Raw genomic sequence first — 27,049 nt, forward strand, 5'->3', positions numbered from 1 at the left:
TGTCACGTTCAGATTATATTAATGAGTCAGGACAAAGATGACACTAGGTGAACATATATATCCCTTTCTTGTTAAAGGTTTGAATGTTATCTCTATTGCTAACGATAGTTGTCACATTAACAATGAACATTCATTGTCAGCAAATAAGAGTTCTGAAACTGTAATAACAATAGTGCCTTTCATGACCTCAGGATGTTCTAAAGTGCTTCACAGCCAATTAAGTTATTTTGAATTGTAGTCACTGATATAATGTACGAAACATGCCAGTTAATCTGCACACAGCAAGCAAGGCCCCACAAATATACATGTAACAGCTTGCATGGGACCTATGGGGTGGGAATGATTATCTTACCTGTGGTCCTTGCGGAGTATGAGCTCCCCCCACTAGGGACAGGGGCTCTCTATTAACCTTGGTACAAAAGGTCGACCAGTAAAACACCAACCAGAACAGGAACCCGGTAGGCATCTACCGAGCAGTGTATATATCATGTTGCAAATAAAACTATGTTTCTTTATTTTCCTCAGTGTGGACTCCACGTGTTCTTATTAAAACCTGAATGACGATAATTGGTTGAGGAATAAATGTTGACCAAGGTATTGGGAAAACTCCTCTTGCCTCCTTTGACTGGTGTCATGGATTCCTTTATCTGAGAAGGCAAACAGGGACTTGGCTTAATGTCTTACCCAAATTAATGTAAACCATCATATTAAATTGAAAGAAAAATGTGGTATTTGCACACCAACACTCGTCTGAAAATATATCTGTGAAATTGTAGAATACCAACCTGAACACTATAAATAATGGAAAGGAAGTTGATGTTTTAAAATAACCTTCTATTATTTGGTTTCTGTCCTGGGCAGTTTGTTTGAAGACGAGATTATGTCCTATGTGCCACCACATGCCTTACTTCATCCCAGTTATTGCCAGTCTCCACGTGGTTCCCCTGTGGCATCACCTCAGAACTCCCCAGGTAAATGACCGATAAATATACCATGTTATGATTAGAATGATGAATTGTAATAGAAAGTGTAAAGAAGAACATAATTTCCATGTAATATTTTGTAGTAACACGGTGAAAGACATGTCATGCATGCTTATTAGCTTGCATATTTGCATTTAAATCATTCTTATTCGGCAAATTTTAAATAAGGTGTATGAATTTGAAGCAAGAAGCAATCAAATAAATCTAGAAAAGTATAAAATATTTGAAAGGAAAATCCAAGGAGATGGAATTTAATTTCAAAAAAGGAATTAAACAACAGGAAATTTCATTTGCCTAGAGACATTATGCTCTCTATATTTATCACCCCTGCTAATGAGATTATCACTGATACTTAATTAATAGGAAAGGGGATTGGAATCTAGTAATATTATAAACTACTTGAGGAGAGATTCAAAGATTAAATTAAATGTGAGAACGACCCACATAATAATATTTCTATGGAATTGCTATTAAAGTGATAGCCTCCTATTTGTCATCGACACGTGAACAGGTTTACACTGTTAATTAAAGATTGGCTTTGACCAATTACAGTGCTTGAAACCTGAACTAAAAATAAGGTGAGATTTTTATAAGTTCTATGAGATGCATGTCAATAAATAGCCTTTATTATGAGGGTCCTATTTTGCCAGGTGCCTAATACTTTTTGTGAACTACAAATTCGATTGCGCTGCCCGGTTATTCTTTTTATTGCGTTTGGCCTTTTCCTACAAAGAGACATGAAATTTAATTTCACTTTGACAGCAAACAAGCCCGACATTTAAATAATAGTTTTGGAATTGATTCAGTCCACACTGGAAAAATATATTAAAATTAAAATTATTTTTTATATTTATTCTTTCACAGGATGTGTGCCTCACTCGCTAGGCTAGCATATAGGTACACCCACAGTGCTGTTAGGAAGGGTGTTCCAGGATTTTGATGCAACGATAGTGAAGGAATGGCTTCAGTATCGGAGGAGTCACAAGTGGTGTTTAATATTGGGCAGTCATCAGTGAACATCCCCACTTCTGACCTGAAAGATGGAAGGTCATTGATGAAGCAGCTGAAGATGGTTTGACCGAGGACACTCCCCTGAGGAACTCTTGCAATGGTGTCCTGGGAATGCAATAATTGGTCTCCAACAATCACAGCCATCTTCCTTTTTGCGAGGGATAACTCCAACCAGTGGAGAGTTTTCTTCCTCATTGATTTAATTATGCTAAGGCTCCTTGATGCCACACATGGTCAAATGCCGCTTTGATGCCAAGAGCAGTTACTTTTCCTCAACTCTTGACTTCAGGGGCGGGATTCTCCGACCCCCGCGGCATGAATCCTGCCCCCTCCGGCCTCCGAATTCTCTGGCCCCGGAGAATTGGCGGGGGTAGGAATCGCGTTGCGACGGTCGGCAGCCGCTCACAGCGGCCCCCCTGGTGATTCTGCGGCACGCGATGGGCCGAAGTCCCACTCGTTCTGTGCAGGTCCCGCCGGCGTAAATTGGACTAGGTCCCTTACCGGCGGGACCTGGCGGCACGGGTGGGCTCCGGGGTCCTGGGGGGGCGTGGGGCGATCTGGCCCCAGGGCATGCCCCCACGGTGGCCTGGCCCATGATCGGGGCCCACAAATCCGCGGGCGGACCTGTGCCGTGGGGGCACTCCTTTCCTATGCACCGGCCATGTAAGCCTCCGCGATGGCCGGCGCGAAGGTGAACCCCCCCCTCCCCCCTGTGCATGTGCGGGGATGATGTGAGCAGCCGCTGACGCTCCCGCGCATGCTCGGACCTGTGCCGGCCGGAGGAGTCCCTTCGGCCCCGGCTGGTGCGGCGCCAAAGGCCTTCCACGCCGTCTGGCGGGGCGCAAACCACTCTGGCGTCAGCCTAGCCCCTGAAGGTGCAGAGGATTCCGCACCTTTAGGGCGGCCCGACACCGGAGTGGCTCACGCCTCTCCGTCCCGCCGGTACCCCCCCGCCCCGCCGGGTACGGGAGAATCCCGCCCCGGCTCTTTCGTCTATGTTTGGATCAAGGCTGCAATGAAGTAAGGTGGACCTGACGAAACCCAAACTGAGCGTTAATGAGCAGGTTATGTTGAATAACTGCCACTTAATAACATTGTTAATGGCACTTTTCATCACTTTGCTAATGATTGAGAGTGGACTGATGGCGCAATATTTGGCCAGATTCGATTTCTCCTGCTTTTTGTGGACAGGACGTATTTGGACAATTTTCCACATTGCCAGGTAGATGCCAGCTTCCAGGAAAATCCTGGTTAGAGATGTGGCTAGTTCTGGAGCACAAATCCTCATTATTATTGCAATATCCAGTGCTTTCCTGATATTACGTGGAGTGAATTGCATTGGGTGAAAACTGGCATCTCTGATGCTGGGGACCTCAGGACGAGGAGGCCAAGATACATAATCCATCTGGAACTTCTGGCTGAAACTGGTTGCAAATGCTTCAGCCTCATCTTTTGCTTGGCTCCCTCATCAATGAGGATGGGGATATTTGTGGAGCTTCCTCCTTCAGTGAGTTGTTCAATTATTCACCACCGTTTTTGACTGGATGTGGCAGGACTACAGAGCATAGATCTGATTCATTGGTTGAGGAATCACTTAGCATTGTCTAACATTTGCTGCTTATGCTGTTTCGCATGCAAGTAGTCCTGCGCTGTAACTTCATTGGGTTGACTGCTCATTTTTAGCTATGCTTGGTGCTGCACCTGGCATTCACTTCTGCACTCTTCATTGAACCAGGGTTGATCCCCAGCTTGATGGTAATGGCAGAGCTGGGAGTATGCAGAACCATGAAGTTACAGATTGTGGTTGTTTACAATTCTGCGACTGATGATGACCCACAGTGCCGCATGGATGCCCAATTTTCAGTTGCAAGATCTGTTTCAAATCTATTCCATTTAGCATGATGGTAGTGCTATACAAAACTATGGGGGACATCCTCAATGTGAAGACAGGACTTTATCTCCACAAAGACTGTGTGGTGGTCACACCTAGCAAAACTGGCATGGACAGATGCATCTACGACACATAGATTGGCAAGGGCGAGGTCAAGTTGGTAGTTCCCTCTTGTTGGTTCCCTTACCATCTGCAGCAGGCCCAATCCTACAGCTTCCTCCTTTAGGACTCGGCCAACCCGGTCAGTCGTGGGGCTACTGAGCCAGTATTGGTAATGGGACATTGAAGTACCTCATACAGAGTACATTCTTTACCATTGCCACCTTCAGGCCCTCTTCCAACTGGTGTTCAACATGGAGGAGTGTTGATTAATCAGCTAAGGGGGCCAGTAGATGGTAATCAGCAGAAGGTTTTGTTGCCAATCTTTGACCTGATGCCATTTTCTTCTTCCATCCAACACCTGCCCTATTTCTATCTCTTGTCTCAAAAGTAAATTATGGCTGAATGGATTCACCTGTGTCTTGCACTATTGTTGGGTGGGCTAGAAACAGGACCAGTTCATCCTTTGGGACAAAATTTTCTCTTGGTTTCATATTCTAAACCAAAGGTGCTTCAGATAATTCATAAGTATAATAGAAAATGCTGGAAACGTACATAATTTTTCTCACCTTCTAAAAATGAAAGATAAGTTCGCATTTCACATGCGGTAGGTAGGTTCTTTAATCAGCAGCCCATGTAAGGGCATTAAAAGTGTTTCATTAGATTGCTAGCAGATCTTACAGCGTTATATAAACTGCAAAGGCAAGTGTCTCACTTATACATGTTATTGAACCTACTACTGTGAATCATTGATGATGTCTGACACATTCAGTTTTGTTAACTTGGAGTAAGTGAATTCCTTTTTGTCAAGTTTTAAATACAATTTTTTGCAGGTACCCAACGTGCCAATGCTCGAGCTCCAGCTCCTTATAAGAGAGATTTTGAAGCTAAACTCAGAAACTTCTACAGAAAACTGGAAACAAAGGGCTATGGACAAGGACCAGGAAAGTTAAAGTGAGTCATGAATGGGGAATGTTGAGAAATAATTGTATTGCGGTTGTTTGTTGAGAGCTGTGCAGAATATTTATAATTCAGTTGAAAATCTCTGGTGTGCATCGAAGATGTTGTTATCAATGATGTCTCCAATGTCTAGCTAATCGTATTATGATCCAATAAGTCCCAATCCTCTACACCGTTGGGTTCATTGATCGACTTTGGCTACTGGTCAAGCAATGTCTTGATTTTAAAATTCTCATCCTTGTTTTCAATTCCCTCCAGGCCTCACCTCTCCCTGGCCGGGATTTTCCGAGCCTCCACGCCGAAATCGCGCTCGGTGCGGGGGCGGAAAATGGGGTCTCAGACTCGCAATCGGCTCCGACGCCGGGACACAATTTTCCGGTGATCGGAGAATCGGCGCCGGTCGGGGGCTGTTGAAAGAGGCCCCCGCAGCGATTATCCGCGGTCGACCGGCTGAGTTCCCGGCGAGTTGCACCGGCGTGGTTCCCGTATGGTTTCACCCGGCGGGAGCTCGGACTCACGGCCGCGGGGGCCGTCCTGGTGTAGGGGGGGGGGGGGGAATGAGACTCCTGGGGGGTGGCCTCCATGATGGCCTATCTTCTTCTGCGCTAGCCCACTGTATGGCTCCACCATGTTGCGCAGGGACGGAATGAAAATGGCCACTGCATGTGTACACGGACCTATGACCGGCCGCTGTGTGCATGTGCAGACCCGCGGCCGGAAGTGCAGGGCCCCGTATCAGCCAGCAGGAGCTGTGCGGTGCACGCCGGGACCCTGCTATCCCTCTGAAGTCGTAGAATCAGTCTGGACTTCTTGAAAAAAGTCTGGAGTGATTCCCGCCCGTTTTCCAGCGGGCGTGGAGACAAAGCCCCATTATCGGAGAATCCCAGCCCCTATCTCTGGAATCTCCTCCAGGGCAGCATACCTCTGAGATATCTACTTCTGGCCTGTTATACATCCCTAATTTTGGTTGCTCCACCATTGATGGCCATGCCTCCTGTTGCCTTGGTCCCAATACCCTCCCTACAACTCTTTTATAATGCTCCTCAGAACTGTCGGGTGTTTTTATTACATTAAAGGTGTTATATAAAAATAAGTTGTTGATAATCGAAGAAAATGTAAATTGCAGAAGATAAATTTCAATCGGGATTAATGTAAGAAGCCACATAATACTGTTTGGAGAGATGAGTGGATGGTTTGCTCCCAGGCTTTCACCTTGATGTCAGCTGGTAGAATGCACAGGAATGTAGCCCACGGTGGTTGTCCGATCAGTTTTTTCCTTCTTGTGGTAAACAACTGGACTCAAATCAACAGTTTGCTGGTAGCATAACAGGAATGAATATTGTTTAGCGCTATGGCCATGAACCTGTATCCTGCTCTTTCCTGCAACAGTTTATGCTCCAGATAATTAGGGCACCAAAGAAGACACCATGGGCGGGATTCTCTGATCCTGACGCCAAGTGTTAACGTCGTCATAAACACCGTTGCGTTTTACGACAGCATCAACAGGCCCCAGGAGCAGCGATTCTGAGCCCGACAGGAGGCCAGCACTGCACTGGAGTGACCCACGGCGCCCAGTGCGATTGCGCGCATGTGCGGCGGCTTCCTTCTCCGCGCCTACCCTTGTGCAACATGGCATAGGGCTACACGGGCCGGCGCAGAGCAAAAGAGGCCCCCAGTCCGAGAGGCTGGCCTGCCGATTGGTAGGCCCCGATCGCGGGCCAGGCCACAGTGGAGGCCCCCCTCCCGGGGTCAGACCCCCCCCGCCCCCCCAACCAGGCCGCCCCCGAAAGGATGCACGCAGAGGTCCCGCCGGGTAAGACCACACGTGGACAGCGGCAGCGGGACTAGGATTTATTTTGCGGCCACTCGGCCCATCCGGGCGGAGAATCGGCGGGGTACGTGGTCCCCGACCAACGCCGTGCCAACCGCGTCAGTGGCAATGACGCAAATTCTCCGCTCACTGGAGAATCGGCAGACTGGCGTCTGAGCGGCATTGCGCGATTTGCGCCCGGCCCGGTGATTCTTCGACCCGACGTGGGCTGAGAGAATCCCGCCCTATATTCTTATTTAAAGTACGAGATAAAATTATGAGATAAATGGTTTGTTCTGGTTTTGTTCTTTTGCAACAGTAAATTGATTCATTTTGATAATCTTGTGTAATGAAGGTTGATCATCAGGAGAGATCACTTACTTGAAGATGCATTCAACCAGATAATGGGCTGTTCCAGGAAAGATCTTCAAAGGAATAAGCTCTATGTGACATTTGCTGGAGAGGAAGGGTGAGTACACATAGAAACATAGAAAATAGGGGCAGGAGTAGCCCATTTGGCCATTCAAGCATGCTCCATCGTTCACTATTATCAAGGCTGATCATCCCACTCAATGGCCTGTTTCTGCTTTCCAAAGATGATGCAGGGTAGTTGGATTGGCCATGCTAAATTTCCCCTTTGGGTCCAAAAATGTGCAGATTACGTGGCGTTACAGCGATAGGGTTTGGGAGTGGGCCTAGGTATGGTGCTCTTTTGGAGGGCCAGTGCAGATTCTTGGGATTCTATGATCCCTTTCTCCCCAAGAGCTTTATCTAACTCCTAGAAAGCATACAATGTTTTGACCTCAATTCAAATAAATCTGTGCAGTATTAGTATGCACAGTTGATGGCCCTGATCCCAGGCTGAAATGTTGGGGGTGAACATCTAATTGGCTGGGTCACCCAGCAGCTATTTGACAACCATCAGGCCGTTAATTGGCTCCAGGAGGAAGTCCCAATTCTGGGAGCGGCTGGCCAGTCATATGACCAGAAGCTCGCCAATCCCAGCAGAGCCACAGAAAGCGGTGGCCACTACAGGCAGTCCTCAGAGAAAAAATGACATGAACCTGGACTGGTCCTCGACTTTGTAAATTCATGGTCTCGTGAGGGCCAGGCAGGCAGGACTCCCACAAGAGGAATGTGGGCTAGTTTGTCAGGGTGGTGGGAGGAACTACTGAGGGTGGGGGGTCTAACGAATAGATATGGGGCTGGATTCTCCGGTCGCCGACGCCAAAATCTCGTTCGGCGATCGGCCGGAGAATCAAAGTTCCCAACCAAATTGGGTGAGGTGCCGCTTTCGTGAGTACGCCGTGCCACGTATCGACATCCTTAGGACATTGCCTGAGGCCCGCCCTCCGAGTTCCCAACGTCGCAGGACACATGTGGTCTCATCCGTCGGGAACGTGGCATGGCGGCTGCGCAGTCAGCCGAGTGCCGCCACAGTCGGGGAAGGGCTGATCCGCGGGCAGGGGGGGGACTTCATCATGGGCTGGGGGCACTGTCACGGGGGGGGGGGGGGGGGGGGTGGGTGGTCTGCGGCACGCAATCTGGCTGAATGGGGGGACTATTCCGCAAGCCAGGTCCATGAGTGGCTGCCGCCATGTTGCAAGAGCGCATGCGTGGCCATGGACCCGGCAATTCACAGGTTTGTATCGGCAGCTAGAGCTGGGTGCTCTACGCTACGTGGCTGCTAGCCCCCAGCAAAACGGGGAATCGTTGGCCGTTTTACGCCATTTTTTTCTGGCATAAAACACCACCGTTCCCATGCCGGCGTGGGGACATCGCCTCAGAATCGGAGAATCCAGCCCATGAACCTCCAGATGTGGTAGCGTTCTGTTTCATAAATCATAATAAATTCATGGTAAACATAAATGTTTATAAATGTGGATCATCATGGTTACCATCGACACCGCACACCCACTACATGCCTTCAAACAAACGTGCAACCTCAAACAGACCATTGTTTGCAGCAAACTACCCAGCCTTCAGGAGAACAGTGACCACGACACCACACAACCTTCCATGGCGCAACCTCTGCAAGATGTGCCAAATCATCGCCATGGATACCACCATTACACATGGGAACACCACCCACCAGGTACGCGGTACATACGCGTGCGACTTGGCCAACGTTGTCTACTTCATACACTGAAAGAAAGGATGGCCTGAAGTGTGGTACGTTGGCGAGACCATGCAGACACTGCAAAAATGGATGAACGGACATCGCCCGACAATCACCAGGAAGGAATGTTCCCTTCCAGTCGGGGAGCACTTCAGCAGTCAAGCACATTCAGCCTATGATATTCGGGTAAGCGTTCTCCAAGGCGGCCTTCAGGACGCACGACAACGCAGAATTGCCGAGCAGAAACTGATGGCCAAGTTCTGCACGCATGAGTACGGCCTCAAACGGGACGTTGGATTCATGTCTCATTACATTCATCCCCCACCATCTGGCTCGGACTTGCAAAATCCTACTAACTGTCCTGTCCTTAACCTGTGATTATCCCTCTCTCCAGTCGCACCGTCTGGACCTGTAAAGACTTAATTACCTGCAAAGATTTGCATTCAAAGTATCACCTTGCATCATTGAATTTGTCTTATATGTGTTTGCGGAACCCACCTCTTCATTCACCTGATGAAGGAGCTACGCTCTGAAAGCTAGTGATTCAAAACAAACCTGTTGGACTTTAACCTGGTGTTGTAAGACTTCTTACTGTGCCCACCCCAGCGCCAGCATCTCCACATCACGTTTTTTAGAGGTGCAGCAATCAATCAAATAAGATTTTTTTTAAATCATTAAATATAATTGATTGACATGTAATCCCTGGTTGGATAAACGCTTTACTTTCAAAGGCACGGTGTGTGATTGTATTGAAATTAACTAACCCCTTAAGGTAATATGATTCCTTTAATTCCTTCCATCCTTTGATTCACTACATTTAATACATTTTCTCAGTATTTAGTTTTCTGGTTGGAATATTGTGCTCATTTAGACCACCTCAGTTACCATTGCATCTTTTTTTCCCCCAATGTTATTGAATATTCAAATTTAAATTCAGTCCCTTCAGAGATTCGCATTTGAATATGTGATTAATTGATTGGAGAAGTAAACTACAGCAGGTTCAATGCTGTAAGTATGCTACCCTTTATTTCTATAGGTTGCCTTGAATAAGTTAACAGCGAGTGCTTGACAAGCGAAATAAGAAACTGCTGATTAACATTCACAATAATGACAAACCAAGGAAAGCCTCTGATGTAATGAAGGTAATTACTTTAAATATTTGTATCACTAAGTAACCAAATAGTGAATCATGTTTCTTCTTTTAGGTTGGATTACAGTGGCCCCTCACGGGAGTTCTTCTTTCTGGTCTCCAGAGAACTCTTCAATCCATATTATGGCTTGTTTGAATATTCTGCTAATGACACTTACACAGTGCAGATTAGCCCTATGTCTGCATTTGTAGACAACCACCATGAATGGTAAGCACATTTTTCTTCAAGATACCTTCAGGATATCTTGAGTGATTTTTCAAAGTAATAATGAATGTCAAAACATTTTATTGATGCAATTAATATAGCATAAAAACAGGCTAGAGAAAAAGAACGTTTAGCCAATATCACATTAAATTTTGTTGCAGGTGGAAAAACTAGAACAATAAAGCTATGGTAAATGTTTGATGAATGTTTTAAATCTTCAGTAGCCTTCTACTTCCTAAAGATTTTCCCAAAAATGCACTTTAATACCAGCCTCTCTTTGAGCACTGTGCTCACCTCTGAGCTCCCCTTGGAGTGGTGTTCGGCAGGTGCATACCTTTTCAAGGCAGTCGTGGTTCACAACGTTCTGACATCACATCGCCGTGGATGAACTTTGCCCGTGCCAGGGACCGGGCCCGGGGATGCCCTGCCCTTAAGAGGTAGGGTGATGGGACTTCGAGGACCCCTAAGAGGTATGTTGGGTCAGTTGGGGGGGTTCGGAGGCTGCAGTGGAAAGATCAGGGAGTCAGTGCAGAAAATGAGGTAAACACGACCTTGGTGGGGCATTCCTTACTGAGGCCAAAAATCCTGTCAAAATCCCATTAGATAGTGGGTCATTCTCAGTGCTGCGGGCACGAAGAAACACCCCTCTATATGCAGCTAAAATGGGACTCATTTTTATGCGTTAAATTGCAGCAATAATGTCCCATTTTGTGTAAAACAATCCTTTTGTCAAGTTATTTGTTTGCATTGCAGTGCTGGAAAAATATGTTAGTGGACACTACTCAGAATTTGCTGTGAAAATGTATAAACTCTCTCTAATTGGCAACAATCAGCAGGAAATGGCTAAACTTTTCAGTACTGTGTTTGTTGCGTAACCACTAAAAAGGAAATGGATCAATATTTTTAAAGGTGTGGACATTGGAATTAAATAAATAAATTTCAGTGAGCCGGCACAGTGCAATAGCACAAATAGCCCTCTTTTGAGCTCCAACATTCTTTGATTCTAGAGGGGGGGGGGGGGGGGGGGGGGGGGGCATAAAATTGATGCCCATGGGGTTAGATTCAAAAATTGGACGTTTCGCCTCTGGAGTTGGTGGGTTGGGGTTTTCATTCCAGAGTCCTGATCCTGACTCCAGGCTGAATTGCAATTTAGGATCCAGGAGATGCTAATGGCTGGATGCTGGAAGCAATTAAATGACTGCCTCGTTGAGTTCTGTCAATTAATGGTGGCATGCTGACCTCCAAGGTTGGAGGGTGAATTGGAGGATCAGAGGCTGGAGCTGCTGGTGTGGGGAGGTGAAAGAAATTCTGCCTCAAGTTGAAGTTATCAATAAAGGGAAGGAGTCTCCACCGCGCTTTACCAGCCGTGTTGCACCAGAAAAGCAGCGCGGCACGGCGCAATGTAGATGCCGGGAGATCCCAAATCTGCATATTAGAATGACACAGCTAGTCTCACTCTAATATGCACTCCCGAGATCTAACCAAGGCGTGGAATCTGACCCCCTCACCTTGTAGACCTCGGGCGAGCGCCATTCAGTACTGATCTCCACAAGCGGGGACCAGACGGAAGGGCACTTGTGGAAGTCTCCCAGAGGATTGGAGGCCTCCAGGTGCATGCCCTCTGGGCAGGGTGGTACCCTGGCACTGCCAGCCTGGCACCCTGGCACTTCCAGCCTGGCACCTTGGCAGTGCCATCTGTGTGCCAGCCTGGGGACCTCCTTATCGTGAGCTGAGGCTTGGGGAGCGTACGAGAACTGTGTGAGGGGCTTGAGAGATTGGAATGTCATCTTTGAGTAGAACTCCTCAGTGCAGAAATCGGGGCTAAGTGCAGCCTCGTCCGGGAGTTCCCCGCTGAGCCCAATCTACCCAGATGGGCGTTAATCTCGCGCGCAACCATACCCTGTCCCCGTTTGGGTAGATCGTGCCCCACATCGCCCCCTCTTTTAAAGCCCACTTTTTTATCAGTGCATTGATTTTTAATCTAAGATATTTGGAACAGAGAACAAGGTAAACGCCTTTACACAATTGTGACGTTGTGGAATTCACTTCCAAGTTTAATTGAGGCACTATTTAGTATTAGGCTGGATCGGTGGATGAGGAAAAAGAGAAATGGAAATCGAGGCCGGGATTCTCCGACCCTGCTCCAGGTCAGAGAATCCCCAGGAGGCAGCGCAAATCCCACCCCGCTGCCCCGACACCGGCTTCCCATTCTCTGGCGCTGTTTTTCGGGCGCCGGCGGGATTCCCGCCACGCCGGTCGGGGGCCGTTGACCGGCCCCTCCGGTGATTCTCCGGGCCCCGATGGGCCGAGTGGCCATCAAGTTTTGCCCAGTCCAGTCCTGCCGGCGTGAATTACTCACCTCACACACGGCGGGGCCTGGCAGGTAAGTGTGCGGGAGCCGTCCTGGGGGGGCTGCAGGGGGATCCGACCCCGGGGGGGATCCCCACGGTGGCCTGGCCCACAATCGGCCTACTGATCAGCGGGCGGGTTGGTTCCGTTGGGGACCTTCTTTCCTCTGCGCCTGTAGGACTCCGCCATATCGCCCGGGGGCCGGAGTGGAGAAGGGAACCCTCGCGCATGTGCGGAAATATGCTGGCCATTCTGTGCATATATGGAAATATGCCGGCCGTTCCGCACATGCATGAGATCACGCCAGCCCTTTGGCGCGGGCTGGAGCTGCAGGAATTACTCCGCCATCAACTTAGCCCCCAAGAAAGTGGCGAATTCCTCACTTTCGGGGGCCGTTGACGCCGGAGTGGTTGGTTCCCGTTTTCACGCCGGCGTGGGGGACATAGCCCCATTATTGGAGAATCCCGACTAGAATGCATAAATATGATTAGAACAATTAATTTATGTGAAGGAAAAAACTAGTTAGGCAACCAGCCTGCTTCCTCATAACGTTTAAGCATTTTTATGTTGAGGTGGCAAAGTGGTCCTCTGGACTGCCTTTCATTTCCGAAATTTAAAAAAGAGCTGAATTAGGTGTCTTCTAATACTAAACATTTCACAAGTGGTTGTGAATGCTGTGAGTTGGTTTCTGCACATGCTTTTAAGTATGCATGGTAAAAACATGATGATTTTCCCTGCTTTAACTATCCCAGTTCATTGACACTGCTCTGAAAGCTGGTCGGTCCTCACACAATTGCAGTATTTGAAGGATAAAAACATTATCAATAGCCACCAGGTGGCACCAGAATACCACACTATTGAAAAGTTTTTGATTTTAAACAGGGTCAGAGTCACTTTCTCTCATTTTCCGACAAATATAAGTCTGAGAACCGCCACTGTTTATTTTCCTCAGAGTAGCCAATAATCAGGAGCTAGGTTCTTTGAAATTGAAACTAAAAGAATTTAAGCCATAGGTTCTTGCAAATAAATGCCCAAAAGTTATATATGTTAAGAAGAATGAATAAGCAAAATGTGTTTAAAATAAACAAATAACTACATTAAACCTTTTGTAAGACTCGTGGTTTAGATTCAGGAAACTACAAGTCAGCTAGCATTGGGAAAATGATGGAATCTATTATTTAGGAAGTTATAGCAGGGCAGTTAAAAATCTCAATGCGATTATGGTTTTGTGAAGGGGAAATTGTGTTTGACTAATATTAGAGATCTTTGGTGAAGTAACAAGCAACTTGTACAAAGCAAAACCTTTGGTATGTGGACACCGCTGGCTAGGCCAGCGTTTATTGCTCATCCCTAAGTGCCCTTCAGAAGATGAGCTGCCTTCTTGAACCACTGCAGTCGACGTGCTGTAAGTATATCCACAGTTTTGTTCGGGTGGGAGTTGCAGGATTTTGACTCGGCAACAGTGAAGGATGTAGCGCTAACAATTATACTCAAAGCCGAGAGACTGGTTCAATAGAGGCTTTATTGTTGTACGATGTTGTCCCTCCATCTGCAACTGTAGACTGAGGGTCTGAGCAGCTCTCATACATTTATACATAAGCTCCCTGTGGGCGGAGCTAGCCGGCAGGGGCTTACCGGAGGAACCTGTATTACAGGTACAGGCATACATCCCCCTACTGCAGTACACATAACTACAGTGCTTATCTCACCACATTCACCTCCTGTAAAAAATGAGTCCGGCGGGGGTGACATGTAACTCTAATACAAAGGATGCTATTTACAAGAGGGTCCAACAAGGAAAATCAAGAGTCCATCTGGTTAGCAGGTTACAGGTTGAGCCGAATCGGTGGTCGAACGTTCCGCTGTGATCGGCGTAGCTGTGGTGGTGACGTCGGCACAGGCGGTGATGGCAACGATGGTGCAGGTGTTGGCGGTGTTGGTGCTGGCTGCTGGCGGGATGACTCCGAGAGCAAGCCAAAATCTTCCGTGTCCTCCAGGGTGGGCAGGGGGATGAGGGATGGACCTGATGGGGACGAATAGGGGGGCGCTGGGGTTGGCGCGGGAAGGGGTGTGGGCATGGGATCGGCACCTGAGGAAGCCAGGTCCCGGAGCGAGACTGTGTCCTGGCGGCCGTCGGGGAACTCCACGTAGGCATACTGAGGGTTGGCGTGGAGAAGGCGTACTTTGTCCACCAGGGGTTCCGCCTTGTGGTGCCGTACATGCCTATGGAGAAGGACTGGGCCCGGAGTCGTGAGCCAAGTCGGGAGTGACACCCCGGATGTGGACTTCCTAGGGAAGGCAAAAACACGTTCATGGGGTGTACTGTTAGTTGCGGTGCACAGTAGCGACCGAATGGAATGGAGCGCGTCAGGGAGGACCTGCTGCCAGCGAGCGGCTGGGAGGTTCCTGGACCGTAGGGCCAGCTGGACGGCCCTCCATACCGTCCCGTTCTCCCTCTCTACCTGCCCGTTTCCCCGGGCGTTGTAGCTGGTCGTCCTGCTGGAGGCGATACCCCTGCTGAGCAGGAATTGACGCAGCTCATCGCTCATGAATGAGGATCCCCTGTCACTGTGGATATAGTCGGGGAAACCGAACAGGGCGAAAATGGAATCCAGGGCCTTGATGACGGTGGCAGACGTCATATCTGGGCATGGGATGGCAAAGGGGAACCTAGAAAATTCATCGACCACACTAAGGATGTAGGTGTTGCGGTCGGTGGAGGGAAGGGGCCCTTTGAAGTCCACGCTGAGGCGTTCAAAGGGGCGGGATGCTTTCACCAGGCGCGCGCAATGTGGCCGGTAGAAGTGCGGCATGCACTCCGCACAGATCTGGCAGTCTCTGGTGACTGTCCGTACTTCCTCGACGGAGTAGGGCAGATTGCGGGCTTTGATCAGATGGTACAAGCGAGTGACCCCCGGATGGCAAAGGCTCTCGTGCAAGGCACGGAGCTGGTTCACTTGAGCACTGGCACATGTACCTCGGGAGAGGGCGTCTGGGGGCTCGTTGAGCTTGCCGGGGCGATACAAGATCTCGTAGTTAAAGGTGGAGAGCTCGATTCTCCACCGCAAGATTTTGTCATACTTGATCTTGCCCCGCTGCGTGTTGTTGAACATGAAGGCTACCGACCGTTGGTCAGTGAGGAGAGTGAATCTCCTGCCGGCCAGGTAATGCCTCCAGTGCCGCACCGCTTCAACGATTGCCTGGGCTTCCTTTTCGACAGAGGAATGCTGAATTTCGGAGGCGTGGTGGGTGCGTGAAAAGAATGCCTCGGGTCTGCCGGCCTGATTCAGCGTGGCGGCAAGGGCGACATCTGAAGCGTCGCTCACTACTTGGAAAGGCAGAGTCTCGTCTACGGCGTGCATCCCCGCCCTGGCTATGTCAGATCGAATGCGGGCGAAGGCCCGTTGTGCCTCGGCCGAGAGGGGAAAATGTGTGGACTGGATAAGTGGCCGGGCCTTGTCTGTGTATTGCGGGACCCACTGGGCGTAATAAGAAAAAAACCCAAGGCAGCGTTTGAGGGCCTTGGGGCAGTGGGGGATTGGGAGCTCCATGAGGGGGCGCATGCGGTCGGGATCGGGCCCCAGTAGTCCGTTTTGGACTACATAGCCAAGGATGGCTAAGCGGTCTGTGCGGAACACGCATTTCTCCTTGTTGTACGTGAGATTAAGAAGAGATGCGGTGTGGAGGAATTTATAAAGGTTGGCATCATGGTCCTGCTGGTCATGGCCGCAGATGGTGCCATTGTCGAGGTACGGGAAGGTGGCCTGCAGTCCGTACCGGTCAACCATTCGGTCCATTTCTCGCTGAAAGACCGAGACCCCATTCGTGACGCCGAAGGGAACCCTCAGAAATTGGTACAGACGACCGTCTGCCTCGAAGGCAGTGTAGGGACGGTCCGATTTACAGATGGGGAGCTGGTGGTAGGCGGATTTCAGGTCAATAGTAGAGAAGACCCGGTACTGTGCAATCTGATTGACCATATCATAAATGCGGGGGAGGGGGTACGCGTTGAGCTGCGTGTACCGGTTGATGGTCTGGCTGTAGTCCACGACCATCCTGTGCTTCTCCCCGGTCTTAACCACTACCACCTGGGCTCTCCAAGGGCTGTTGCAGGCCTCGATGATACCCTCCCGAAGCAGCCGCTGGACTTCGGGCCTGATGAAGGCCTTGTCCTGGGTGCTGTACCGTCTGCTCCTGGTGGCGACGGGCTTGCAATCCACAGTCAGATTGGCAAAGAGGGAGGGAGGCTCGATCTTGAGGGTCGCGAGGCCGCAAACGGTGAGGGGAGGTAGGGGTCCGCCGAATTTGAGGGTGAGGCTCTGGAGATTGCACTGGAAATCCAGGCCTAGTAAGAGTGAAGTGCAGAGGTCGGGGAGAATGTACAGACGGAAACGGTCGAATTCCACGCCCTGTACAGTAAGTTTAACCAGGCAGAAACCCCAGATCGGGACAGAGTGGGAACCGGAGGCAAGGGAGATCTGCCGGTCGGCGGGATGGACCGCCGTGCCTTACCGTGTCCGGGTGGACGAAGCTCTCGGTGCTCCCGGAGTCGATGAGGCAGGAGGTCACATGGCCGTTGACCAGCACCGATGTGGAAGAGGGTGCCAGGTTGCGAGGACTGGACTGGTCGAGCGTAACGGATGCGAGCAGTGGTTGATCGGCGGTTGAGTCAGATGAGTCCGACGAGGAGCGGTAGCGACCCGTGTCCCGTGATGGCGGCCCCTGGAGACGAGATGGCGGCATCCGCAGTACCTGTGGGTAAAATGGCGGCGTCCATGGAGCGCACGTTGTGGGGTCGGAACAAAATGGCGGCGCCCATGGATCGCACATGGCTGTGGTGGATGAAGATGGCGGCGCCCATGGGGCGCACGTTGCGGGGGCGGCAAAAGATGGCGGCGCCAACTGATCGCACGTGGGGTCGGGGGAAGCGGACGACGGGGCCCATTGAGGGAGCGGCTGAGGCGTGGGGACCGGCGGCGCGATAGCGGCGACCGTCCGGGACTGACACACCGCTGCAAAATGGCCTTTCTTGCCACAAGCTTTGCAGGTCGCTGTGCGGGCCGGGCAGCGTTGGCGAGAGTGCTTCTGCTGGCCGCAGAAGTAACAGTGGGGACCCCCAGGGGGTGCGGTGCGGCGGGCAGCGCAGGCATAGTGCGCGGGGGCGGCTGCTGGGGGGGCCGTTTGCGGGGTCCATGAGGGGTAGGACGGATGGGCCTGGGGGGCCGTTTGCGGGGTCCACGAGGGGTAGGACGGGTGGGCCGAGTGGCTAGCGGAGTAAGTTTGCGCACTACGGGAGACGGCCGTCATGGAGAGCGCCAGGGCCTTTGCGGCCGCGAGGTCGGGGGCGACCCCTTCCAGCAGTCATTGCCGGATGGGGTCCGAAGCAATGCCTGTAACGAAGGCATCGCGCATGAGTAAATCGGAATGTTCCGTGGCTGTGAGGGCCCGGCAGTCGCAGTCTCGTACCAGAGGTATAAGGGCCCTCCAGAAGTCCTCAATCGACTCACCCGGCTGCTGGATGCGAGTAGAAAGTTGATGCCTCGCAAACAGTGTGTTCGCCGATGGTGCATAGTTCTCCTTGAGCAGTTCCATACCTGCGATGTAGTCGGTCGCATCTCGAATGAGCGGAAAGACGCTGGAGCTAAGTCTGGAGTACAGGAGTTGCTTTTTCTGAGCCTCCGTCGGGGGAGGGTCCGCTGAAGAGATGTAGGCCTCGAAGACTGCGAGCCAGTGAACAAAGTCTTTTCTGGCGTGAGGTGAATGCGGATCCAGCTGCAGACGGTCAGGCTTGATTCTGATGTCCATGGTGAATGGGAAATCGTACAACAATAAATTGTAGCGCTAACAATTATACTCAAAGCCGAGAGACTGGTTCAATAGAGGCTTTATTGTTGTACGATGTTGTCCCTCCATCTGCAACTGTAGACTGAGGGTCTGAGCAGCTCTCATACATTTATACATAAGCTCCCTGTGGGCGGAGCTAGCCGGCAGGGGCTTACCGGAGGAACCTGTATTACAGGTACAGGCATACATCCCCCTACTGCAGTACACATAACTACAGTGGTTATCTGACCACAAAGGAACAGCGATCTATTTATAAGTGAGGATGGTGTGTGGCTTGGAGGAAAACTTCTAAGTGGTGGTGTTCCCATGTGTCGACTGTTCTTGTCATTCTAAATAGTTATGAGTTTGGAAGGTGCAGTTTAAGGAGCCTTGGTGAGTTCCTGCAGTGCATCCTCTGATGATACACATGGCTGCCACTATTTGTTGGTCGTGGAGGGATTGAATGTTTGTGGATGGGGTGCCAATCAAGCGAGCTGCTTTATCCTGGATAGTTTTGAGCTTCTTCAGTGTTGTTGGACCAGCCCTCATCCAGCCAAGTGGAGAGTATTCCGTCACATTCCTGACCTGTGCCCTGTAGATGGTGGACAGGCTTTGGTGAGTCGGGAGGTGAGTTCCTCACTGCAGGATTTCTAGCTTGAAGAACTCCTGCAGTGATGTCCTGGAACTTAGATGATTGACTTCCAACAACCACAATCACCTTCCTTTGTGCCAGGTATGACTCCAACCAGCTGAGAGTTTCCCCCCTGATTCCCCTTGACTCCAATTTTGTTCGAGACCCCTGATGTCACGCTCAGTTAAATGCTGCCTTGATGCCAAGGGCAGTCACTCTCACACCTCTGTACTTTAGCTCTTTTGTCCATGATTGAACCAAGGCTGTAATGAAGTCAGGAGCTGAGTGAACCTGACGGAACCCAAACTGACCGTATTTGAGCAAGTTATTTCTCAAGCAAGCGCTGTTTGATAGCACTGTTGATGACCCCTTGCATCACTTTGCTGATGATGGAGAGTAGACTGATGAGGTGGTAATTCGCTGGGTTGGATTTGTCATGCTTTCTGTGTGCAGGACACAGCTAGGCAATTTTCAACATTGCAAACTAGATGCCAGTGATGTAGCTGTACTGGAACATCTTGGCTCCACGGCAAGTTCTGGAGCACAAGTCTTCAATACTATTGCCGGAATATTGTCAGGGCCCCTTGCCTTTTCAGAATCCGTACGCTCAGCTGTTACTTCATATCAATTGACTTGGCTGAAGACTGACATCTGTGATGCTGGGGATCTCTGGAGGAGGCTGAGATGGATCATCCACTCGGCACTTTTGGCTGAAGATTGTTGCAATTGCTTCAGACTCATCTTTTGCACGTATGTGTTGGGCTCCCCCATCATTGAGGATATTTTTGGCGCGTCCGCCTCCAGTAAGTTGATTAATTTTCCACCACCGTTCATGGCTGGGTGTGGCAGGACTGCAGAGCATGGATCTGATTTGTTGGTTGTGAAATTGCTTAGCTCTGTCTATTACTTGCTGCTTATGCTGTTTGGCACACACATAGTCCTGTGTTGTAGCTTCACCGGGTTGACACCACATTTTTAGGTATGCCTGATGTTGCTCCTGGCACACTCTCCTGCACTTACCATTGAACCAAGGCTGATCCCCTGGCTTGGTGGCAATGGTAGAGATGGAATATGCCGGGCCATGAGGTTGCATATTGTGGTTGAATACAATTCTGCTGCTGATGACCCACAGTGCTTCATGGCTGTCCAGTTTAGGTGCTTGATATGTTCAAATTCTTTCCCATTCAGCATGGTGGTAGTGCCACAGTGACTTAATGGAGGGTATCCTCAATATGATGACAGGATTTGTCTCCACAAGGACTGTAAAGTGGTCACTCCTACCGAGGCTGACATAGACAAACCCACCTGTGACGGTGCAAATTGGTGAAGATGAGGTTGAGCATGTTTTTCCCAGTTGCCAACCCAAATTGACCCATTTATCCCTACTGTTTACTTCCTTCTAGTTAACCGATTCTTTATCGATGCTAAAATGTCACCTCCTCCACCATGAGCTCTTATTTTGTGTAGTAACATTTACTGCGGCATCTTACTAATGCCTTTTAGAAATCCAAATACACTACTGGTTCAAGTTTGACCTAATGCTATGAAACGTCATGGGGTCCAGAGTTGATGTTGAGGACCTCCAGAGCGATTCCCTACCGACTATATACCACTGTGCCACCACCTCTGCTGGTTCAGTGCTGCTGATGGGACGGGACATACCCTGGGATGGGGTGGTAGTGGCTGGCTCAGTATCTGTAAGATGTGACTCAGTGAGTAGAACTATGCCAGACTGCTGTTTGATTAGTCTGTGAGACAGCTATCGCAATTTCAGCACAGGCATACCGATCTCCAAATCCCCCCCGATGTGACCCCCGAACCCCCGCCCCCCCCAAAACGCCAACTCACCTATAAGGGGGTCCTCAGGGACCCACCCGTGCAGGATACTCCCAGGCCTGATCCTCGGCACTGGAAAAATGTCAGGCTGGCACCCAGATGGCACTGCCAGGGTGCCATGCTGGCATTGCCACTGTCCCACCCTGCCCAGAGGGGAAGCACCTGGGGCCTCCGATCCCCTGGGAGTCCCTACAAGTGCCGTTCCGTCTGGTCCCCATTTGTGGAGACTAGCACTGAACGGCGCTCATCCAAGCTCTCCAAGGCGAAGGAGGTAGATCCCACGCCTCGGGTAGATATTAGGAGAAAATGTCTGACTCTAATATGCAGATTTGCAAAATAATGATTCCCCCCCACATGATCTCAAGAGGGCTGACGAGCTGGGTAGGTCCCGGAAGAAGGATCTCCCGGCATCTACCAGCCACACCGCGCCGCCTTTAGGGGCAACACGGATGGTAGATTGAACATAGAACAGTACAGCACAGAACAGGCCCTTCGGCCCCCGATATTCATGACTTGAAACATATAAAATTCTGAGAGAACTTGACAGGCTGGATGCTGAAAGAGTGTTTCCCCTTATTGGGGAGATGGAACGAGGAGAATTAAAAATAAGGGGTCACCCATTTAAGATAGGTGAGGAGAATTATTTTCTCTGAGAGTTGTTAGTCTGTGGAATTCTCTTCCCCACAGAGCAGTGGAGCAGGTCAGTTAATGTTTTCATGGCTGAGTTAAATGGATTCTTGACTAATTCTTCAGGATTCTTTTTGTGTTTCCCCCAAATATTATTTGCTATAATAAATATTGGTGTTTTAAAAGTGTTATTTTTTTCACAATAATAGTGGGGGCGAGGGAGGCCCCCCGGGCCTACTTTCCGGTGCGGCCAGCCCATGAATACCGACACCATGTTGAGTCGGGGCCGGCGCGCTAAAGAAGTCCCCCGCTCATGCGCGGTTGGCACGGCACCCATTTGGCGCTGGGAAAGGAGGCTGGAGCGGCGTGAACCACTCCAGCGCTGTGCTGGCCCCCTGTGGGAGACAGAATAGGTCGTACTCGGGCCCGGTTCGCGCCATCGTGAAACGCGACTGCGTTCACAGCGGCGCGAACACTTGGGCTCCATCTGGGAGAATCGCCCCCAGAATATTTGAATTAAAGTAAGGAAAATAAGAAAAAGTGAACATCAGTTTTCAGATTAATATGCAGATTATCCCAAGCATGATCAAAAATGCTTTGAGATGTTACTTCATGTGAGTTAAGAGCAGAATTTCCAGTTGAGAAAGAAACTACCAAAGATTTTAAAAGCTTTTGTGCATAAAACGATAAAAAAAGTCAGTAAAAGGAAGCGGAGAGCCTTCATACTATCAGTATTAGAACTACAATTTATACAAAGATATCATGCGTTTTATGTTCTGTATTAAACACAATCTTTTTAAATGAACAGAAGTTGACAAATGTGTCCATGTGAAGAAGCCAATAAAATGCTCCTTTGCCTTTTGTTTCTGTGCTCTCTGACTGCCAAAAGTATTTATCGGAAAATGTTACTCTGGATCTCACCTTAAAACAATAAATTTGCCCATTTCCCCGCTCCCTGGTGTACTTTGCAGAGATTCTCTGAGGCAGATCCTTTTAATTGACAGCCTTTATTGCCTCCAGCATCTGACACTAAATCAATAATTGTCAGAGTTAAGTCAGAGAAGGTGGCAATGGGGAGCTAGCCATGTGGGAAAGCTTGAATGACAAATCCTCTTGCCTCTTACAACCTCCAAAACTTAGAAAGGTGACCATGGAGGAAATGCAGTTTTTATTTTGTTCCGAAAAAGAATGCGGAAGTATATTTTCACATAACTAGCGATTTCTGTTTCTAAATTTACGATGCTTTAATGAAGAGATCGATCTGCTTAGGACCCCTCGTTCCTGTGTAATAAACATTTTTGAGATAGGTGTTTTTGTTATTCTATGAAGTATACGGACAATAAATCACCTAACTTTCGGATTAATAAATACCAGGAATGGGTATTAACGTTTTGACTTTAGTTTTAGTAACTTGAAATTCTGAACAGTTACAAATCTAAAGACCTAGGTTTTGTTTGGCAATTGCCTGACCACCAGAGGACAAGAAAATAAAGTCTAGAGAGAATGAGAATTCAAATCCCACTGTGACAGTTTATGAAATTGAATCCAGTTTATATAAAAATAAAACCTGGTAGCAGTAAAGATTACTGGGAAGCTGTTGGATTGTTTTGAACTGGCTCACTAATGTCTTCAGGGAAGGAAACCTACTATTCTTAGTCAGTCTGACCTATATGCGACTCCAGTCATTCACCGTTGTGGTTAACCTTCACTTGTCCATTGAACTGGCTGAACCAGCAAGCTCACTGCCAAATTCTCAGGACGGCTAGTGATGAGAAAGAGATGCCTGTCTTGCTAACAATGACCGCATCTTATCTTGAGAATTGCATTTTAAAAATCACGCCCCCCCCCACTTCAACCAAGACTGATAGCAATAGTCTTGCCACTTTCTCTCTTGAAGGAACTGACTCATGTTGTTGTTCTTATTATGGAGACACTTGCCTCTTTATAATTTGTCCTGGTGGCCATTCTTATCTGTAAACTTTTGAAGCTCAAGTTCATTATCGCCTAAATGATGCACATTCATGTGCCATATATCTAAATGCAAGAAGCTGCTTCAAAGTTTAAAAGGGGAAAACTCCCCCCTTGAGCCGTATAATAGGGGCTAGGATATATGGTCACCCAGGGTGGAGGTTGGGGGGGGTGCATGTTAAATTAGAGGGGTGGAAAATCCACCAACTTGCCGCCCACCCCTGAGCTGTCCCCCATAAAATGGTCGGTGCGTGAGTGCTGAAATCGGCAGCCCAGCTGCCATTTGGAATAAATAATTAAGGGGTCAATTGAGCTTGTCAGCGAATCAGTTCAGTTGTATAATATGCTGCCTACAGTTTAAAACAGTTGGGGGAGGTGAGAAGGCAACCGGGACACCCAGTTTCCCCAAATGGTTTAATTCCCTCCCATGCCCACTGCCTGGCTTCCAAAACAGGCCCTTCCCTCCCCCTCACCCACTCCCTGGGTTGCCCAGTCCCTCCCGCCCAAGATCCCTGACTTAACTTGATCCGGATGCCATGGCTGCCTTCCTCATGGGCACACTAGCAGTTCCAGCAGCACCCACTACTCAGTCCTGCCATTGCTAGGACTGGAAGAGCTGCAATCGGATGGCAGCTTTCAAGTACGGGACTTCATCCCACTGAGTGACAGAGTCCCACTCTCAGCCTATTTTCTTTTCTTATAAATTCAGAATACCCAATTATTTTTGTCCAATTAAGGGGCAATTTAGCGTGGCCAATCCACCTACCCTGCACATCTTTGAGTTGTGGGGGTGAGATCCATGCAGACACGGGGAGAATGTGCAAACTCCACATGGACAGTGACACAGGGCTGAGATCAAATCTGGGTCCTCGGCACCATGAGGCAGCAGTGCTAACCACTGCGCCACCGTGTTGCCCACTCTTAGCTTATTTAACTGGCCAGCAGCACTTTATGGCTTTGGGGCGTGCTTCTTTTCGGCGCATCGTAAAGTCCAGCCCAAGGAACCTGCTGCTTCCCATAATCTTAGCTTTGCTTGACAGTGCCACCATCATGATTACCAGCTGTGTTTACCATACTTCATACTATCTCGTGAGAATGCTGCTGCCCTAATTTTATTTTAACCATCAATAGAAATATTGCCAATTTCTGACAACAGGCCAACAGTCTTCATGAAACTCATCACCTGTATCTCTGAGCATATGATCATGTACTTTTCTGTGAAGTTACTGACACCGAGCAGTAACTTATCACTTCAAGCAAGGCAGGCTCACTGACCTCCATTTATTTCTGATCTCAAATCTGCCATATGCTAAATATTGCATGTAAGGAAAGTCAAAGGGATTCTTTTAATACTTTACTGATTTAATAAAATTATTTCCAGGTACATTCAGTATGTTAACTAATAACGCACATATTTACTGTAAACGGTCTTCTACCTCCACGTAACATCTATTTACATTATAGGGACTAGGAGTGGTGTCGCTCATGGAAATGCCTCACTTTAAGCTGTGTTCGGTTTTATCTTACCGGAATTGATCATAAATGGCCCATTGTACTACAAATCTTTCAGAGTTTCATATTTGTTCTGAAGGATCATTTTGTAATTGAGCTATAAAAGCCAATTAGGAATTGTCAGAACAATACCCTTAAATATCTTAACAAAGGCTTCAGTTTACGTTAACACAAAAATTGATCAACTTTGAATGTTGAGTAGAATGGAGGAAAGAGCGGCAGAGAGATTTCCTGAGGTTAGGGTCTCAGCAACTGAAAGTGCAGCCACTTATATAAATGCGGGTGATTGTTTTTATTGTCAGTACAAAAAGCTGTATATTACTGTCAACGGGTAAGGAGCCTCAAACACAAGAGGCGCTTTAACAACACAAAACACTGTGGTAATATATAATTCGCCACTACCTAAAAGCAAAGAAATTTTGCAACTATTTTTGTTTTAGGTTCCGATTCAGTGGTCGAATCCTTGGTCTTGCTCTTATCCACCAATATCTGCTCGATGCATTTTTCACCCGACCATTTTACAAAGGCCTCCTGAGAATGTAAGTATTTATGCTATGTTATCAGATTTGGCCTCATCATTGATATGTAAAACTGTTACACTGTTTCAGTGTTAACTTTATTGACCTATGCACATCACCTAATATTTGCTGTCACAAATACTCTCCGAGCCACAAAAAATGCCCCATTGGCAAGATTTGAATTTTCCGTCTTCGGTTGAGAACCAAGAAAATGTTGATGTTACAATTGATATGGTCGGCACACTGGTTTAGCTTACTGGGCTAAATCACTGGCTTTTAAAGCAGACCAAGCAGGCCAGCAGCACGGTTCGATTCCCGTACCAGCCTCCCCGGACAGGCGCCGGAATGTGGCGACTAGGGGCTTTTCACAGTAACTTCATTGTAGCCTACTCATGACAATAAGCGATTTTCATTTTCATTCATTTTTCACATGTTTTCATTGAGCATGTATTCATTTGAGGAATATTAAAGTAATAATGGGTGGGAATCTACTACTCTTCTTGCCAGAGGGATCTTCCGGTCTCACCAAAGTTAACCCCTTGCGGTGGGTTCCCCAGTGGCAGGGCGGGTAAGCAATGCAAAAGCACGTAGCCTTTGGTGGTACTGGGCGATCCCACCGGCGACCAACGGCTCGCCACATCCACCGCAGGAAAACCCACCAAAGACAGGGTCCTGAAAATCCCAACCAATGATACCAATTAAATTTGCATTAGTGAGCATTGATGTGGAGTTTGGAATTGTTTTGCACCTTATAAGGAATGAGCTGCAGAAATGCTGCCCGGACCATGCTGCCTGCCCACAGGGCAGCTAATTCTGTAAAGTAAGAGGGGATGGAGGCTAGGGCAGTTGCATGCTCCTCCTGTAGGATGTGGGTGGTGAGGAATACCACTGGTGTCCCCGCTGACTATACCTGCGGGAAGTGCACCCAACTCCAGCTCCTCAGAGACCGTGTTAAGGAACTGGAGCTGGAGCTGGATGAACTTCGGATCATCCGGGAGGCAGAGGGGGTTATCGAGAAGAGTTACAGGGAGGTAGCCTCACCAAAGGTACTGGACAAGAGTAGCTGGGTTACAGTCAGGGGAAAGAAAACTAGCAGGCAGACAGTGCAGGGATCCCTCGTGGCCGTTCCCCTTCAAAACAAGTATACCGTTTTGGATGCTGTTGGGGGGGATGACCTACCGGGGGAAGGCCCCAGTGGCCGGGTCTCTGGCACTAAGTCTGGCTCTGGGGCTCAGAAGGGAAGGGGGGAGCATAGAAAAGCAATAGTAATAGGAGATTCAATGGTTAGGGGAATAGATAGGAGATTATGTGGTCGCGAGCGAGACTCCCGAAAGATATGTTGCCTCCCGGGTGCCAGGGCCAGGGATGTCTCGGATCGTGTCTTCAGGATCCTGAAGGGGGAGGGTGAGCAGCCAGAAGTCGTGGTGCACATTGGTACCAACGACGTAGGTAGGAAAAAGGGTGTGGAGGTAATAAACAAGTTTAGGGAGTTAGGCTGGAAGTTAAAGTCCAGGACAGACAGAGATGTCATCTCTGGTTTGTTGCCGGTGCCACGTG

General features: G+C 48.9%; 1 protein-coding gene across 4 annotated transcripts in view; it reads left to right on the top strand.

Annotated features, from left to right (window-relative positions):
* The window catches only part of LOC119961788 (E3 ubiquitin-protein ligase HECW2-like), a 514,237-nt gene that overhangs the window by 423,197 nt on the left and 63,991 nt on the right, over nucleotides 1–27,049 (top strand). For all 4 annotated transcript variants that reach the window (XM_038789112.1, XM_038789113.1, XM_038789110.1 and 1 more), the window contains exons 19-23: nucleotides 862–971; nucleotides 4,818–4,938; nucleotides 7,110–7,223; nucleotides 10,079–10,231; nucleotides 25,415–25,513. In XM_038789112.1, the coding sequence (XP_038645040.1) occupies nucleotides 862–971; nucleotides 4,818–4,938; nucleotides 7,110–7,223; nucleotides 10,079–10,231; nucleotides 25,415–25,513 (597 nt within the window). The remainder of the gene's footprint in view (nucleotides 1–861; nucleotides 972–4,817; nucleotides 4,939–7,109; nucleotides 7,224–10,078; nucleotides 10,232–25,414; nucleotides 25,514–27,049) is intronic.

This window comes from Scyliorhinus canicula, chromosome 2 (assembly GCF_902713615.1).
Source record: "Scyliorhinus canicula chromosome 2, sScyCan1.1, whole genome shotgun sequence".
Lineage (NCBI taxonomy): Eukaryota > Metazoa > Chordata > Chondrichthyes > Carcharhiniformes > Scyliorhinidae > Scyliorhinus > Scyliorhinus canicula.